Raw genomic sequence first — 17,974 nt, forward strand, 5'->3', positions numbered from 1 at the left:
ATGGATGTCATGGACAAGGTCAGTAGGAGGATGACTGGTGCCGACAATACAGCGACCAGCACCTCCCTCTGGGTGAGTCTTTTTCGAGAGAGCAGAGACCAGGAGCACAGTGCCAGTGATCTGAAGTGGTAAACTGATGTGGAGACCAGGGGCCTGGCAACAAAGCTCTCTGCCTCGGCTGTGGAGACTGGTAACATTCACTCACCTTTTGGGGGCTTTCACAGTTGGCTTGCCCTCGTAGGGAGCCTTTGCCAGGTCCATCACAGCATGCGGTGCTGGCTGTGATGGGAAAGCCCTTTGCTTTCTAGGTGCTGGGAGGGGCTCGGAAAGCGTTGACTCCACCATGAGTTTAGGTCCCCTATTGCTCCCTGGATTCGATGGCAGATCCATTGGGGAGGGTAGGAGGGCCCCTTGGGAATGCATGCCCCTATGCCTCCAGGGTGGGTGGGAGGCCCAAACAGGGTCCTTTACCCAATGCCCCTTGGTCCTTCTTGCTTGGTGATGGGCCCTGCTTTTTTTACTTTTTCTTGGGCATCGGAGAAGAGGATTGGTGCCAGAGAGAGCCCAGTGCTGGTGGTGTGCCTCACTGAGGCCGAAGTACAGGCAGTAGAGTCCAGGCAGAATGGCTCTGAGCCTGGATAGAGAGCAGCCTCCAAGAGGAGGGCTCTCAAATGGATGTTGTGTTCTTTGTGTGTCCTGAGATGAAAGTTCTTCCAGATGTGATACTTTTCTTTTACATGAGTGTGACACACTGTACCTCAGGGGAACACCCTGCACTCCCATGTTCATCCTTATAACACGATTGTGTGGTATCCAATGCAAAGTTTACCATGTTGGGTGTCTTTGGAAGGTTCACGATGCACTGAGCATTGTTATTATAGTATGTTATAGGTTGTAATTTCATGAAGATAGTCATGAGGCTGAAAATGTATCCTCATAGCTTAAAACAAGCCCAGGCAAAACTCTCCAGGAACAGAGGGGAAGGACACACCTCATCAGGGCATGTATGAGACAAACCCAGCCTCACAGGAACAAAGAACACTGGCTTAGGCAGGAAAAAAGGATCTACTGGACTCTGGAGTGAGTCACCTCCCATTCCCTTGGCCAGTTTGGGACTGCGATGAGGTAATGCTCACCTGACCCTGAAGGGCGGGGCGAGGAGGGGGCAAAGCCAAGAGGAAAGAAAGAACATGATAAAAGCAAGAGACATTTGCCATGCTCTTCCTCACTCTTCCACTTCCATCTTCAGAGATCACCACCAAGCGACTGAACCGCTGATCAAAGGGGAGAACCTGGCTGAAGGGCAACCAGCCAGCCTGTGCTAAGAAGCATCTAAGTTGGTAAGCGCACTGAAAATGTTAAGATCAGCTTAGAATGCATTTTGGTTTTATTTCATTTGACCAAATCTGACTTCTTGTGCTTTGACTTATAATCACTTAAAATCTATCATTTGTAGTTAATAAATTTGTTTGTTTATTCTACCTGAAGTAGTGCGTTTGGTTTGAAGTGTGTCAGAGACTCCATTTGGGATGACAAGCCTGGTACACATCAATTTCTTTGTTAAATTGATGAACTCATATAAGCTTGCAGCTTAACTGGACACTGCAAGATGGAGGTTCCTAGGGTTGTGTCTGGGACTGGAGATATTGGCTAGTGTCATTCGGTTGCACAATACAATCAGTGGCTGGCCAAAAGTGCTCACTCATGTAGCTGGGAGCAGCTTACATGCTAGAGGCTGTGTGTGAACAGCCCAGGAGTGGGGCTTCTCACAGCAGAGCAGGGTAAGGCTGGCTCCCAGAGTCAAGGACTGGCGTGACCTAGCAGATCACCAATCCAGATAACACCAGGAGAATGTCATAATGAGATTCCCCCAAGGACTTCGGATAGCTGCCATGGGGGTCACTAACAGGCATAGGCCTGTTACAGTCAGCGCAGGGTTTAAAACCTGGAAACTGGGGCATGCCCTGCTTGGGGCAAAGTCCCTGGCAGGACCTTAACTTACTAACTACAGTGCTTAACAATTACAACTACAGTAAACAAAACTATTTACAGCTCTAATACACAAAGCGAAGAAGGAAACCACTGACCACTTGCTAGGCAAGGAAGAGGCTCTCCGACTACTCACCAAAGGCAGTAAGTAGGAACTGAGAAGGTGTAGAGCCAGCAACGCCTGATCTTCCATGGCAAAGGCACTCCAGAGGGCACCACAACTGACCCAATGGATAACGCTAAGGCAAAAATCTCCAACTGTGCATGCTGGCACGCACACATCTAGAATGGAATTGACATGAGCAACAAATCTTGAAGAAGAATCTCCTTCCTCCCTGGCAAAGTGCCCATCCTCCCAGTGGCCCCAAACCAACCCTAGGAAGTTAGCCAGTCCCCACGTGATGTTCATATGAGGATTTGACAGTTTTTCTACGGGTTAAAGCAATTTTTGTGGAAGATGGGAAAGGGCTCTTCCCTTTTAGCCCTGCCCCTCAAAGCTCATGTGGCCTGGGGATCCCTCCTCTGGCTGAGGAGAGCTGGAGACATTTTTATCCAGAGGAGTCACTTAAACATGAAAGACATGACTTCCCACTGAGGAGGCTGACCCTGCTACTGGCCAGTGTTTCCCAGCTCACAAGCAAGCTCAGCATCTGAACCCCAATCCCTAACTCCTTCTTCAGTTGACTGCATAGCTGCTGGACAACCAAACCAACTGAAAGAAATCTCAAAAACAAAGATAAAAAGGGTGGATAAAATATTTGTGTTTATTGAGACTGGCTGTATTTTAAGCTAAGAACATCAAAGTTCTGGATACCATCAAATTCTTGAGATCATTCATATTCATTTTCGGTGCACCATCCCTGCTGTACTTAAAGTCTCTAGCAGCATTTCCACCCAAACTTTTCTCTGAAAATTTCCTATAAAAGTTTGTGCTAGACAAACTTTTTTTTTTGTAATTTCTACACACCAAAATAACCTAATCCCCACCCAATCCTCCCAATTTAGTATAAGTGCAAAAATTTAGGAGTTACAAATTTCAAATGCTCCTTTAACTCTCACATTTTTATTGTTTAGAAAATAAATGTTGCAGTCTTGTCCCTAACATATATCAAGTCCTCTGGCTATCTACAGTATTTTCTTTTAAGAAGGTAATGCTGTCCAGTTATTGACATTTGACAATAAGCTACCATAAAACTGGCATAATGTTTTTCATGTCTTTAAGTTTGTCTTGATTGCTGATATTGCTAGTACAGGGGTCAGCAACCTCTGGCACATGGCTCGCCAGGGTAAGCACCTTGGCGTGCCGGGCCACTTTGTTTACCTGCCACATTGGCAGGTTCGGCCGATCATGGCTCCCACTGGCTGTGGCTCGCCGCTCCAGGTCAATGGGGGCTGTGGGAAGCCACAGCCAGCACATCCCTCATCCTGCACCGCTTCCTGCAGCCCCTTGGCCTGGAGCGGTGAACTGCGGCCAGTGGGAGCTGCGATCAGCTGAACCTGCCAACACGGCAGGTAAACAAACTGGCCCGGCCTGCCAGGGTGCTTACCCTGGCGAGTCACATGCCAGAGGTTGCCAACCCCTGTGCTAGTACCACACAACACTCATTGATCTTATACCTAGCAACGGTGATTTTATCAGATCTGTATCTTTATAACTGGTTTAAGTATTATACAAGAGATGGCAATGGGTCTAAAAGGAGCTCTTATTGTCTACAAGGTAAATAAAGGTTTTTACAAAATTCAAACAGTGAATTTATATGGTAAGTTATCTCCACTCCAAAAGGAGTCAGCGTGATTTACTGCATACATGATGAGATGTAAAATGTATTTAACATATATTTACATAAACTGGTAACTATGGCTCACTTCAATGAGAATTTTTAATATGCACAAAACAAAAACCACAAGACATACTGAAGTAGCATTAAAAATTGAATTTAAAACCACAAAAACAAGTGGTGTGCTTTGGCATTGCAAGAGCTTCAGAACAGTGTAAAAACAGATGATATACCATAGGCACAGGCTGATTCAAGGACACTCTTAGGCTTAACTTCACTGCCAATACTAGGACGATGATCACAGTAAAATGCACAGAGTGAGTTTAAGCCAGATTCCGACTGTTATCCAATCTCATTATTTGTCATATTCTAGTCTCCACATTCTGTCATCTTCAATTGTTACATAGAATGCTGTATCTGCCATTATGCTCATTGACAATGAATACAGTTTATTACTGTGTGACCAATACACTGATTTTATTTATTCATGTGCTCACACTATAGGTGGAGCTGGTAGTGCCACCTATTATTAAGGCTGCCCAACACTTTCCATTATGAGAGATCCTTTTTTCAGCTACTTATAATTTGGCCAAACTATAACTCTTTGGGCTGAAATTTCCCATACTAGGTGTCTCCCTCAGGAGAACTACTTTGGAAAACTTTAGCCAAAACGGTGCAGCTGTTTTCAAGAACAAAACTAGGGAAAAATACATTATTTTGGCCATGTTTAAAATTCTAGTGATTTTTTTTTTTAAGATGCTTTAGAATCCCCATGCATTAGAGCAGAGACTTGAAATTTGGCAGAAGGATGGCCTTTGTGTCAAATCTATACATTTTGCCAAACTCTTGTGGGAAACAGAATGTGATCATGTAATTAAAAATTGCATCATAATGCATACACATAAAGGGGCCAAATATAGGTTGCATGGGAAACTTAATTCTGGCCTTTCCTAACTTTTGAGTGCTTAACTTTGCAACTTTAATGTTCTTTTAAAATGGTTTTCTCTGTCTAAAATATAAGCACACACATTCATGCAGACACAAAAAACTATATGTATTAACTTCATTTTGAAATTACAAAATTAATAACTATGGTGTTGGGTACAAATGATATTGGGTCAAATTTTCAAACATTCCCATTCACTTTCGGTGGGACTTAGGCTCCTAAGTGGCTTAGAAAAATGGGACTTGGCTGATTTTGAAAATGGTACTCAATAAGCGAATAAAATTTCAGACTAGTCTGTTGCTTAAAACTGAATTTAACTTGAGAGAGAGCCAAAGTAAAAACACAACCATTCAAAATCCTGGCCAATAACTAAAACTACAATCTATGCCTTTTTTTTTTAAGGAGAATAAATAAAACTTGGCATCTTTATCTAGAAGCCACTAACACAGGTATATTGTGGTATAATTCTCTGAAAGTAAAGGGTGCTGATAGTTTTCAGAATTCCATCAAAATAAGCTTCTTGCTTTTGCCATGTCTACAGCGTCCCTGGATGTTCGAGACCGTCTATTCAAGGCAGTCACTGAACTTCAGGCTTAACAGCAGAGGGTAGTTCAAAGACATCATCTTCACCACTTTCTTCTATTGGTTTCATTTTTGCCGAAGTTCTCATATAAGGTGATGTGCGGCCTGACACAATTTCAAAGAGAAGAAAAAAGTTAAACTGAAGAATGCACCCCCGTGATACAGACTCATTGTGATAAGGACACAGCAAATCTGATGATTCTCCCAACTGTAAAGAATTTATATTTTCCCAGTTAAAGTCAATTAATTTGACATCTGTACTATAGCATCAGAAAATCATGGATGCCAGGTAAGGGGGACAGGAATCATTATAATATTTTAGGGCCAAATGCTACTGTCCATACTCAGGAAAAACTCCTTTTGTGTCAATGGGATTTTTCTGCACTTCCTACTCAGGGAACTGTGTTTCCGATAGGTATTTCTCTTATTGTTGTATTCATCCACAAATTGGTCCAAAGAAATAGAAGGCTGACTTAAGCACATAAGGTATCTTTGAGTACTAGCCTCAGGACACAAAGTCATGACAAAATTCTTAAGTTTACTCAGGCAGATCTCAGCTGGAGTAACTGATCATAGCTCCACACTGCCTCATAAGCAACAACATGGGATAAAACATACTGAGGGGTAAGATGTAACTCCCACTGCATAAACAACTGTAATGAAAAACAAGTATGTTATGTTATTAACAAATGTAGGGCTAAATAATATGCACCATGTAACCAATGACTGAAATTGGTTCACTGCTCTAGCAGTAGGTGGTAGCCTTCAGGCAAAGCAGCAATGAATAAAACCCTCTAAAGCAGAGCACACAGAAGAGCACACTCAGTTGGAAGTTAATGGGCACATTGCCTGAGAATGGACTTCGAGATTTGAGTCTATACGAGTACATATTGTGGAGGGGATTTAGTTTCATAACTCTCCTTAACACTTGTCTGACAGGTAAATCTCTGTCTTCCAATCTGAAAATTGTATTTAACTCCCTGTCATCTCTCAGGGTATGTCTACATCTACAATTTTGCAGCGCTGGTTGTTACAACTGTATTAGTACAGCTGTATAGGGCCAGCGCTGCAGAGTGGCCACACTTACAGCAACCAGCGCTGCAAGTGGTGTTAGATGTGGCCACACTGCAGCGCTGTTGGGTGGCTTCAAGGGGGGTTCGGGGAACGCGAGAGCAAACCGGGGAAGGAGACCAGCTTCGCCGCGGTTTGCTCTCGCGTTCCCCGAACCCCCTGCAAACCGCAGGGAAGGAGACCTGCTTGCTCAGGGATTCGGGGAACGCGAGAGCAAACCGCAGGGAAGGAGACCTGCTTGCTTGGGGATTCGGGGAACGCGAGAGCAAACAGCAGGGAAGGAGACCTGCTTGCACGGGGGTTCGGGGAACGCGAGAGCAAACCGGGGAAGGAGACCAGCTTCGCCGTGGTTTGCTCTCGCGTTCCCCAACCCCCCCTGCAAACCGCAGGGAAGGAGACCTGCTTGCACAGGGGTTCGGGGAACGCGAGAGCAAACCGGGGAAGGAGACCAGCTTCGCCGTGGTTTGCTCTCGCGTTCCCCAAACCCACCTGCAAGCAGGTCTTCTTCCCTGCGGTTTGCAGGGGGGTTCGGGGAACGCGAGAGCAAACCACGGCGAAGCTGGTCTCCTTCCCCGGTTTGCTCTCGCGTTCCCCGAACCCACCTGCAAACCGCAGGGAAGGAGACCTGCTTGCACGGGGGTTCGGGGAACGCGAGAGCAAACCGCAGGGAAGGAGACCTGCTTGCTCGGGGATTCGGGGAACGCGAGAGCAAACCGCAGGGAAGGAGACCTGCTTGCACGGGGGTTCGGGGAACGCGAGAGCAAACCGGGGAAGGAGACCAGCTTCGCCGCGGTTTGCTCTCGCGTTCCCCGAACCCCCCTGCAAACCGCAGGGAAGGAGACCTGCTTGCTCGGGGGTTCGGGGAACGCGAGAGCAAACCGGGGAAGGAGACCTGCTTGATTACCAGAGGCTTCCTCAGGTATGCTGGGATACCTGCTTATTCCACGGAGGTCAAGAAAAGCGCTGGTAAGTGTCTACACTTGATTACCAGCGCTGGATCACCAGCGCTGGATCCTCTACAACCGAGACAAAACGGGAGTACAGCCAGCGCTGCAAACAGGGAGTTGCAGCGCTGGTGATGCCCTGCAGATGTGTACACCTCCTAAGTTGCAGCGCTATAACCCCCTCACCAGCGCTGCAACTTTGTGATGTAGACAAGCCCTCAGTTCCCTAAGAGTTCAGCAGTCCTGCATTCATAACTGGTGCAGGCTTTGGACTGGCAGAGTTTATAAACAGCCTGCATATGATGACTGAAAACAGTATGAAAATCTTTGAAGTGTTAAAATATTATCCTAGAAGAAAAACAGTAAAAGACAAACAGTCATGCCAGCCAGATGCTATTTCTATATATGCAGATAAGAAAAACATTTCTCTTCAAGAATCTTTGCAGCCATAACATATGGTTAGTACACTGACTTTCTTATTACAAAAACTACTTAAACTTCAATCCATCATCTATGCAATAATTAATAATGTTTTACTTTTATTACCATGGCACCTAGGAGCCCTAGTCATGGACCAAGACTCCATGGTGCTTCGTGCTGTACAAAGTCAGAGGAGAAAGATGGTCTCTGTCCCGAGGAGCTTACAATTCAAGTATATGCTTTGCATTTCTGTATTCAGATTTAAAAATTACACTCATGCAAATACTGGAAGGTATTAATTAGCGCTTTTAGAATACCACATGAAGTAAATGTATTATGCAGTACTTCTTCTCTCCCAAGTATTTACAAACTATTTAAATTACTCAGCTGGCTTTATACAGAGATTAGTCTGTATATTATTAAAGACAGGGACTACAAAGGCCTTGTTTTCAGATACTTATTTTTGTGAATAAAAATTGCAAGTACAGGTTAGGCCACTTAGGATACATCTATACTGCAACGAAAACGCCACAGCAATAAGTCTCCAAGCCCAGGTCCACTGACAGGGACTGGCACGATGGGGCTAAAAATAGTAGTGTAGACATTACTGCTCAGGCTGCAACGCAAGCTCTGAGATCCTCACTCCTCACTGGGCTCCAGAGCCCAGGCTCCAGCCCAAGTGGGAACATCTACACTGCTATGCCAAGCCCTGTAGCATGACCCTGAGTCAGTTGACCTGAGGTCTGAGACTTGCTGCCTTTTTTTTTTTTTTTCAGTGTAGACATACCTTGAGATGTTTAAATCTAAGATTTGTGGGTGAAGTTATGGATTTAGATATCTAAATACCTAAATAGTGGGCACAAATTACACTCATTAAAATTGAGGCCTGAAAACATAGGCCTAAAGTTTCTAAAGTTTTTAGATGTTACTAGTAGTTGTTGTTAATTTTGAGGGTGATATGAGCAAAGATGACTTTCCTTTGTTCAGAAGAGCCCACGTCTCTTCATAGTAGTCAGAAGCATGGTGGCACAAGCCTGCTGAACAGAGTTGGCAGTATGCTCTCATACTGTAAATTTCTTCTGCACCACAGAAGATGACTTCTGAAAATGCCAGTGGATGCTTGACCCCCAGCTCTGTCCCAGGCCCCAACTCCACCCTTCCCCCAAGGCTCTACCCTGCCCTGCATCTTCCCACCCAGTTCTGCCCCCTCCCCAGAGTGTGCCACATCCTAGCTCCTGCCCCCTTTCTCCCTCAGCCTCCTTGCTTCCTCCAAATGGTGAAGAGTCATGTAGGTATGCCTCTATCCTTTGTTAGGAGGACATACAAAAGCCTGAATGAGCCTCAAACCTGGGCCTCCAATACAGTAGTCTATTGCACTGCCTCCAGTTCCTAAGTTCAAATGCTTATAAAAAAGGTATTTCTTGTGAAACCCAATCCTGCTTTTAACCACAAGCTGGGTATAACATTGAACATACTGAGTAACACCAACGAAAGCATTATTGAAAAGAAATCCTCAAACTATCTTCCTCCTTAGCTTAGACTTTAGAGCAGGGGTAGGCAACCTATAGCACGTGTGCCAAAGGCAGCACGCGAGCTGATTTTCAGTGGAACTCACACTGGCCAGGTCCTGGCCAACAGACCGGGGGGCTCTGCATTTTAACTTAATTTTAAATGAAGCTTCTTAAACATTTTAAAAGCCTTATTTACTTTACATACAACAATAGTTTAGTTATATATTATAGACTTATAGAAAGAGACCATCTAAAAACATTAAAATGTATTACTGGCACGCGAAACCTTAAATTAGAGTCAATAAATGGAAACTTGGCACACCACTTTTGAAAGGTTGCCATCCCCTGCTTTAGAGGGTTCAAATATAGAATTTGAAGAGACCAGCAACACTCTTGAGTGAGCTAAACCAGATACTTCTTTTTTTTTTTTTTAAAAGAGACTCCGTCACCCTGCATAATAATTACTGCTAACCATTAGGCTTATTTTACAGCAATAACACTGAAACATCATCCAAGATAAAATTAGCTGAAATTATTTGTCTGCTCCAACTCATCTTTTGCACTAACTTACATTTTAAAAAAAATTACTGCACAGTTTCATTTACTAATAACTTGTGCACAGATGCATTGTGTATTACAAGTACAAACCTGGCATAAGCAAACTTTATTTTAATACCTTTTTTGAGGATGTTGGGTTAATATGTGATGTTATCAACAGAAAACATCATGCTGCAAACGACCCACTCCGTAAGTATTATAGAAATCTTGTTGGTTATTTCCTTAATATAAAAGCAGACAGTTAGTTTTTTGTTTTTAGTTATTTAAACTTAAAACACAATTTATTAGTACATGAGCAGACTGGTTCTATTAGCAAGAATGTTTTCCCTCTTTCTGTTATAAAACTTTGATAAAGTCTTTATGTGGATTTCTTTTTAGAAATGTATTAGAGAATTTATATTTTTAGAGCACAGCAGCAAAGTCATAACTTACAAAAAAAAATTCCTTCAACTCATTCAAAAGATGAAGTTCTAGTTTTTACAAGTGTATTCCAGTAGGTTCATTAAACTTAGAAGAGTAGGATTTTTCTACATTATAGCAGCCAAAAATAATCAGATCTTTGTACTGGGAAGCATTTGTCTACACAAGAACTGGTCACCTAAGAGATTATAATTTACGCAGAGCCTTATCCAGATAAACGTCCTTTTCTTGTTTTCTGCTGTGGCAGAAGACACTTGCTTTTCACTTGATGCCTTTCTCTAGATAATCTGTTGGGGGTTTTGCAACTATTGTTTGTTTTTACGAAAAAAAATGTACATTGGTTTATGCTCTAGGCCACAGCTGGAAGGGGAACTCAATATTGGTACATTTATGCCACAATTGGAGGCATACTGCACTGGCATACATCATTGGACTAGTCTGAAAAGCAATTATTGAATATGCTGCATCTACGGGTGCGACAGGGCTATCTGAAACAGACATGAAAGCTAAATGTCCACCTTTTTGTTCAGATTGCTTTTGGGACCTGAGGAACAGAGAGCCATGGCTAAATCTTCTATCTCAATACCTACATTCAGGTAATGCTAACCTGTGACAGTGAAACTGTGTCATATAGACAGTGTTAGATAGGGGTAACAGACTGCCCAGCTATCTAGGCAAAGAATTTAATTCCATGGAAGCACTGCATATCAATGAGACAGCTAATCTCCTTCTATCAGTTTTGGAAGCTCAGACACTTTGTTAACTAACACAAAGAAATCTTATTGAGAGAAACAAAGAGATGGAATAGTAGGAATACAATAGAGAAGAGGACCAATTATTATTAAGCTCAGGTTTATCTTAAATGGATTATTATTTCTGAAAATTGCAAGCCTTCAGATTAGTTTCTCCCAATGCTGAAATACTGGAGTAAGTACTTTGAAGCTGTTAGCTGGAAGTGAGGTTCTCTTCCAAGCTGCCCATGGCTGTCTCTCAATTGCACACATATAATCAAGCAGTTTCCTACATAGGAGAGAGAGGAAGCTGTATGTGGGAGAGCTCAGACATTAATGTCCCCCAAAGTGACAGGACATTTCTGGAAAACCAGGACTTTCTGGAAAAAAGATCATAGGAAAATTAAGAAAATGAAACCTGACCGGCTGCTAACCCCCCAAAATGACATCCTGTCAGTCACCCTCTAACAATCAGGGTGAAACACTCCTAGGGCTTGTGCTCCTATAACTGTGATGACACTATATATCACTGGCAAAAAGTAGAAAGAAAAGGACTCTCCAAATCTGGAGGCTTGAATAAGAATTGTAAAGGAGACAGTGGAGAATGGATAATTAAGGTGGTGCCTTAGGGTTAAATAAAAATTATTAAGTCATCTGGTTTTTTTTGTACATATTAGAAAGAGATAATTTAGTATTGGTGGACCACTGACAAGTTCTTATATATTAAAATCCGAACAGCTAAACAGTGAGATCATGAGCGCCACAATAGTTAATTCTGTATGACCCTGTTAAACTAAGGCCTGGTCCACACTACAGCGTTTAAACCGATTTAACGCTGTACCCGTCCACACTACAAGGCACTTAAAATCGATTTTAAGGGGTCTTAAAATTGATTTCTGTACTCCTGCTCAACGAGAGGAGTAACCCTAAAATCGATATTACTATATCGATTTAGGGTTAGTGTGGATGGAAATCGAAGTTATTGGTCCCATTCTTTTACTGAGCTACCCAGAGTGCACCGCTCCAAAAATCGATGGTAGCCTGGGACCATGGACGCACACCACCGAAGTAATGTGCCCTAGTGTGGACGCGTAAAATCGATTTTACAAAACCTGTTTTATAAAATTGATTTTATTAATTTCGATTTTACTCTGTAGTGTGGACGTGGCCTAAGAGCCTGTGCTGGCTGGGTTAGGCACCTCTACTTTTTTTTTTTCCTAAAATCTGATTTCAGATTAAAATTATTACTAAAGTGGGAGACAAAAGGCAAGTATTGAAATGAACACATATAACCCAAGTAGACGTGATAAACTATTTTGGGTGAATGTAAATATTGCAGTATGAGAGGAGCCTATTTTACTAAACAAAATTGGTTAGATTCTGTATGTTGAAAACAAGTAATATAGTATGATCATGGAACCTGATGATTAAAAGAAATTATTCTTAATAAAAAAATCTGGATCTAAAGTGTGTATTTGGAAAAAAGCAAAGAAATTCTTGATTTGTGTGTGTGCCAGAGGAAGTGATCATCTATTCTGGTGCCCACATAATTTAGGGATTTGGGCTCTCCTGTGATAGTGAACGTGAATGTAACCACACAGTTGTGGGCAGGTCAGCATAACATAGTAAGACTTTGTGTCTTTAAAACAGCTCCAATAAATTTCCTATAGTTCTACATGTAACACAGAGAAAAAAGTCAAATTAAATTGAGTTTTTTAAAAGATTTCTATAAGGTATAAGATCCTGATGCAAAAACACAGAGCCTGATCCTGGCTTTCCCCATTCCACCTACTTTGTGCTGCTCTAGGGGTTCGGAGCAGATGGAAAAACAGTTTCCCATGTGGCACTTGGCAGGCATTGGTAGCTCTGTGTCACATCCCCCTCTAGCTGGCAAGAAAGGGTATGGCGGGAGGAAAGAGCAATACCAGAGTGCTGCTGTGCTCTGGCAATTCTTGGAGAGCAGAATTATCAGTAGTATTTAAATGCCTTAGGATATGTCTTCACTACAAAAAAAACCCAAACCCATTGGCAGCAAGACTCAGACCCTGGGTCAACTGACTCAGGCTCACGCTGTGAAGCAGTGTAAATGTTAATGCTCAAGCCGGAGCCTGAGATCCAAGACCCTCCCTTCCTGCTGGGCTTCAGAACCCTGGCTCCAGCCTTAGCCTGAATCTCTGCATTGCTATTTTTCATCCCACAGCACAAGCCCAAGTCAGTAGACCTGGGTTCTGAGGCTCGCTGCCTTGGGTGGACGAACCCTAGGAGACCTAATCATGGACCAGGGCCCCCTTGTTGTTAAGTGCTGGACAAACAGAGAACAAAAAGACGGTCCCTGACAATGACTCTTCATGGGCATTACCAGCCAGCACAATGTAGAACAGCCCTGAGGCTGCTCTAAATTGCACTGTGAGCCAAAGCAGCCCCAGCATCAAAGAGTTTGTAAAGGTAACATAAAACCACCATTGCCCAGGCTGCACCAAGTTCTGTCCAGTGCAGCTTAGATGCAGCTAGAGGCTGTAGCCCCTGTGTACATGATTCATGTATTATTTATACACTAGATTAAATTACTGAAACTTTCAGTGTTGTTTATACGTGATGCCTCCCTTTCTCAAATATTATATCTGTTTGATATTATAGATCTCAGACATTATAATATAGGTCATTATTTCTAGTATTAGTAACACTGCCTAATTTTTAAATGAAGTCGATTCGGTTGCCATCCAAAGCCACTATACAATGTCTCAACTTCTCTACAGCTTAGTACAAAAGCTCCTTTTATTTACAGCAACACACAAATGGCCCAAAACTTGCTCCCATTGAAGTCAATAGAAGTTTTGCAATTGTCCTTAATGGCTCACAAGGCTGGGCCCAAAATTTGCTTCACTTTTTTTGAGGACTCACGAAGAGAGGAAGCAGTGGAAGATCCACGAAGAAACTGCTGCAAGCCATCTTCACTGTCACTGGAACTAGCCATGCTGTTTCTCATCTGCATCACTGAGAGCTGTGAGCAAAGGCTGGGCTGCTGCTCCATTTTTTTGGAAGTCTGAAATAAAAAGTTTTACTATTACACCTACATTTTAAAGTAAGAAACAAAAGCGAATCTTCCTCCATCGCAGACTCTTTGGGCTAAAGTATGGCTATTAAAGTCAGAGTTGAGCTGAGGCAATGGGTTTCAGAGGTGCAGTTCCTATGCCTTATGGCCATGGCTACACTGGCGCTTTACAGCGCTGCAACTTTCGCGCTCATGGGTGTGAAAAAACACCCCCCGGAGTGCTGCAAGATACAGCGCTGTAAAGCCTCAGTGTAATCAGTGCCGCAGCGCTGGGAGCGCGGCTCCCAGAGCTGCACGCTACACCCGTAAGGGATGTGGTTTACATGCAGCGCTCCGACCACACTCACACTTCAAAGCGCTGCCGCGGCAGCACTTTGAAATGTCAAGTGTAGCCATACCCTATGCATTAGTGGCTGCGGGCAGTCCATGCAAGTGAGACTGAGGAAAGCATAATAATTCTCAGGGGCGGCTCTATGTATTTTGCAGCCTCAAGCACGGCAGGCAGGCAGCAGCTTTCGGCGGCATGCCTGCCAGAGGTCTGCCGGTCCCGTGCCTTCGGCGTACCCGCCGAATTGTCACTGAAACTGCAGGACCCACAGACCTCCTGCAGGCGTGCTGCCGAAAGCCGCCTGCCTGCTGCCCTCACAGCGACCAGCAGGCTGCCCCCCACAGCTTACAGCCCCAGGCACGCGCTTGGTGCGCTGGTGCCTGGAGCCGCCCCTGACGATTCTCCAGTGAAAGAAGTGAGCTTGATTCATTGCTCCAGAGGCAAAATGGGGAGTGAGCTTGGAAGAGACACTTACTATACTTTTAAAAACCATGGAAATACGACGTTAAAGAGAAGAGTATGCTGCATTCATTCATATTGCTCACACCGTTGTGAATAACACACTCTAACACTCCATTAAGATTTCAGTTCCATCTCCAACAGATAACAATAAAGCAGCCAATACCCCCAATTTTATCCAACTTGTACTCCAACATCAAACCTTAACAGCCACTTCATACACTCTCGTGGCTAGATAAGCACATTGGACTGTCACGTGCTGCAAATATTTGGAAAGAGAATTCATTCTGCCCCACAGTGCCACTATGAGAACCATGAGAAAGTCAAGAGCAACAAACTTTATCTATTATTTTATCCAGCATTCATACTGCCTTTTCAGTCTTAATGTGTATTCGTGTTGTCTATGGTCACTAGTGAGATGAACTTGTGTGAAGGAAGACTAAAGTAATCTCTGGATTTCTCATTATTATCAGGACGGCACTACAGGACAGAATTATTATGTAAACAACCATGACCCTAGATGTGCATTTGAATACTTTAAAATATTCTGGGAGTTTTCTGTAAAGCAGAATGTTAGTTGGAATTTCCTGGCTGACCTTTGCATTTGAGGCTACTGAAGTCTTCCCACTCCTCCCCCCTCCCACCACCTTTTGGCAGATATTAATGATACATTCAGTCAACCTTAACTCCAGGCTAATGAACTGCTGCACCTGGGAATATATTAGCCAGGTGTTACAATCTAGCTTTGGGGTTTATTGAATACAGATGAAGTATATGATCCCAGGACCTTCCCTTGCTTTGAGTACTCTTCTTGAGAAGGCTTTGGACTATAAGGTTTATATGAAATAATCACGCTCTAGCCTCTTTTAAATACTACTGTATGTCACAATGATATGTCAAGTGCATATGAGAGGTGGTAATCAGTGACAAAGATGTAATGGGGTGGCACTCTGTTCTATTGTACTTTAATATTTATGATTTAGTAACTCTCTCATAAAAAGGATAATGAATCACCATTTTCTGCACAAAAAACAAAAGGCACCTTTGAGAGAGAATAGGAATTTATAAATGTGAATTTGGCAGTGAATCCCATCCAGGTTGACACACATATCTAAGGCTGTGTGTCATATGGAAATGAAGACAAACTAATTGACTAATCATTTTGTTTTACAGCCCTCAGAATGGTTTACCCTCAAGGGGTTCAACTTTGAAGAATAAAAAGATTTTTTAAATTCCCCAAACCATACATTTGACTTTAATTTTTTGCTAATGTAATACATATTTGTATCAGTTGTACTAAAATATAGTAGTAGCAGCAGTTACAATAGATCTTAAATTCATATTAGTACTTCACTATCAAAAGAGACTATGAACAAAATTATACATAAATTTAAGTTTTTAAAAAATTCCCCTTTCTTTGGCAACAAATAAAACCTAATTCACATTATCAATATGATTCTAATCTTCTGACGTGACCTGGAAAACAACTATGAAATAAGCATCCATTGTATTAAATCAAAGGCTGTAAGATATAACCTCCAAAATGGGTATTAGCCAAAACACATTTACACTAATCTTTTCTCTTCATACTAAATGCATTTGTATTTAACATAGGTGTATTTGAACTAAGCAATGCTTGTTTACCATTTTCAATGTATCGGTGGGAAGGTGCAGAACTTGAAAAAGTCACTCTAGAGAATTATCTAGCCCTGCCTACAGTGCTGGGAGTCCAGTCAACACTCCCTTCCCATCAGTCACAAGGAGCATTTCAACAACAGACATTGCAATGTAGGCACAGTGATGAGAATGGTCCCAACACCGTGGGAAGCAGGAAGCCTAGTTAAGGATGGAGAGCTCATTACTCCAACGTACCCTTCAAGAAATATTGGATTATATACATTTGTATTATTATTAAGGTGATGTAGAAAAAAGCAGAAAGGATGGGAGGAGGAAGTAAAATGGGAAGGAAGGGAAGAGAGAATGGGAAAAGATGGTGGCCAAGATGAAAGAAAGAGGAGAGGAGGCAAATGAAAAGGGCGGGGGGGAGAGAGGAGAATCAAGATGGGAAAAATCCATATAATAAGATTTTCTAAAGTGCCCAGTAGTTTTGGGTACTCAGTTTTAGTTATATCCGATATCTTGTGAGGTCTGTTTTTAAGGAGGCAAGTGCTCTGCAATTTTTGAAAACAGAGTCCCATTAGAAGTGTCTCAAATGGGATGCCTGAAAACTAAAGGCATCCAAAAATCACAGGTCAATTTTGAAAATTGTGTCCAAAGTCACAAACAGGAGGCAGTTGTTCTCACTGCTTGAATCTGCTCTGCATGGGATAGAAGTACCAGAAGTAATAAGAACACGCTAATGCAAATGAACTAAGCTAGAAAAAAACCCGAAGAATGGAAATATGAGACAAAGAGCAAAATGAGATTTCTTTTAGCATTTAAGTGCTTTTAGATTGTGTCTAGGTTTAAGATTTTCGAGGGGATGGCCTGAACCTCAGATGAAGTGAAGCTCAAATCTTTCAGTAAATCAAACTTTCCCCTCTGATTTCTCCTGTAATTTGCAAATCCCATACAATGCAATTCCAGTTATAGCTTCCGACCAGATGTTTTTAGTTGGACCTCATTAGGGCCTAAGCAGCCAGACTACAATAACCATCTCTCTTGGATGTCCGTTTAAAATATCCCAGTAGGGAGAGTAAGAGCCACTTGACTTCCAAACACCAGCTACACAACTTGGAGCAAATGGACAAGTATTCCATGTAACATTTTACTTTTTATTTAAGAATGGTTGATACTAAGACTTTGATCCTACAAGTCCTTGCATGATGTACAACAGGAAGCACAAGCCAATTTCAAGTGAGGGCTGCAGTATGCACAGTACCCTACTCTGAACAGAAGTCAGCCTCAAATTCCTGCTTCCATGCTCTGAAGAGTGCACAAGAGAAAATGGGTTTGCCTGAGGGAACTTAGCATGCAAAGGAGGTGCTTAGATAGGTATTCTCTCCTTAGGCCACACTCCAGATAGGCAAAAAGCACTTGCTGGCTGTGCAGTACCATCCTCATTATTGCAATACAGAGTTCCCCTGTGTGCTCCCTGTCTCGTTCTTCACTTTTTTTTAACTCTGCTCTGATATGCCCAAAACACCAAACTGTCCTTACAGGATCAGGCCTATGTCTTATATTCT

General features: G+C 42.7%; 1 protein-coding gene across 2 annotated transcripts in view; it reads right to left on the minus strand.

The window, feature by feature from the left end:
• Positions 1–3,500: 3,500 nt before the first annotated feature.
• The window catches only part of BVES (blood vessel epicardial substance), a 46,101-nt gene continuing 31,627 nt past the window's right edge, over positions 3,501–17,974 (minus strand). The window contains exons 7-8 of one of the 2 annotated variants that reach the window (XM_030556019.1): positions 13,852–13,993; positions 3,501–5,400 (exon numbers count right to left, since the gene is read on the minus strand). In XM_030556019.1, the coding sequence (XP_030411879.1) occupies positions 5,291–5,400; positions 13,852–13,993 (252 nt within the window). In that variant the 3' untranslated portion in view covers positions 3,501–5,290. Of the gene's footprint in view, positions 5,401–9,930; positions 10,021–13,851; positions 13,994–17,974 lie in introns of those variants that run through there. The other variant, XM_030556020.1, reaches the window with a different exon arrangement.

This window comes from Gopherus evgoodei, chromosome 3 (genome assembly GCF_007399415.2).
Source record: "Gopherus evgoodei ecotype Sinaloan lineage chromosome 3, rGopEvg1_v1.p, whole genome shotgun sequence".
In the NCBI taxonomy this organism is placed as follows: Eukaryota; Metazoa; Chordata; order Testudines; family Testudinidae; genus Gopherus; species Gopherus evgoodei.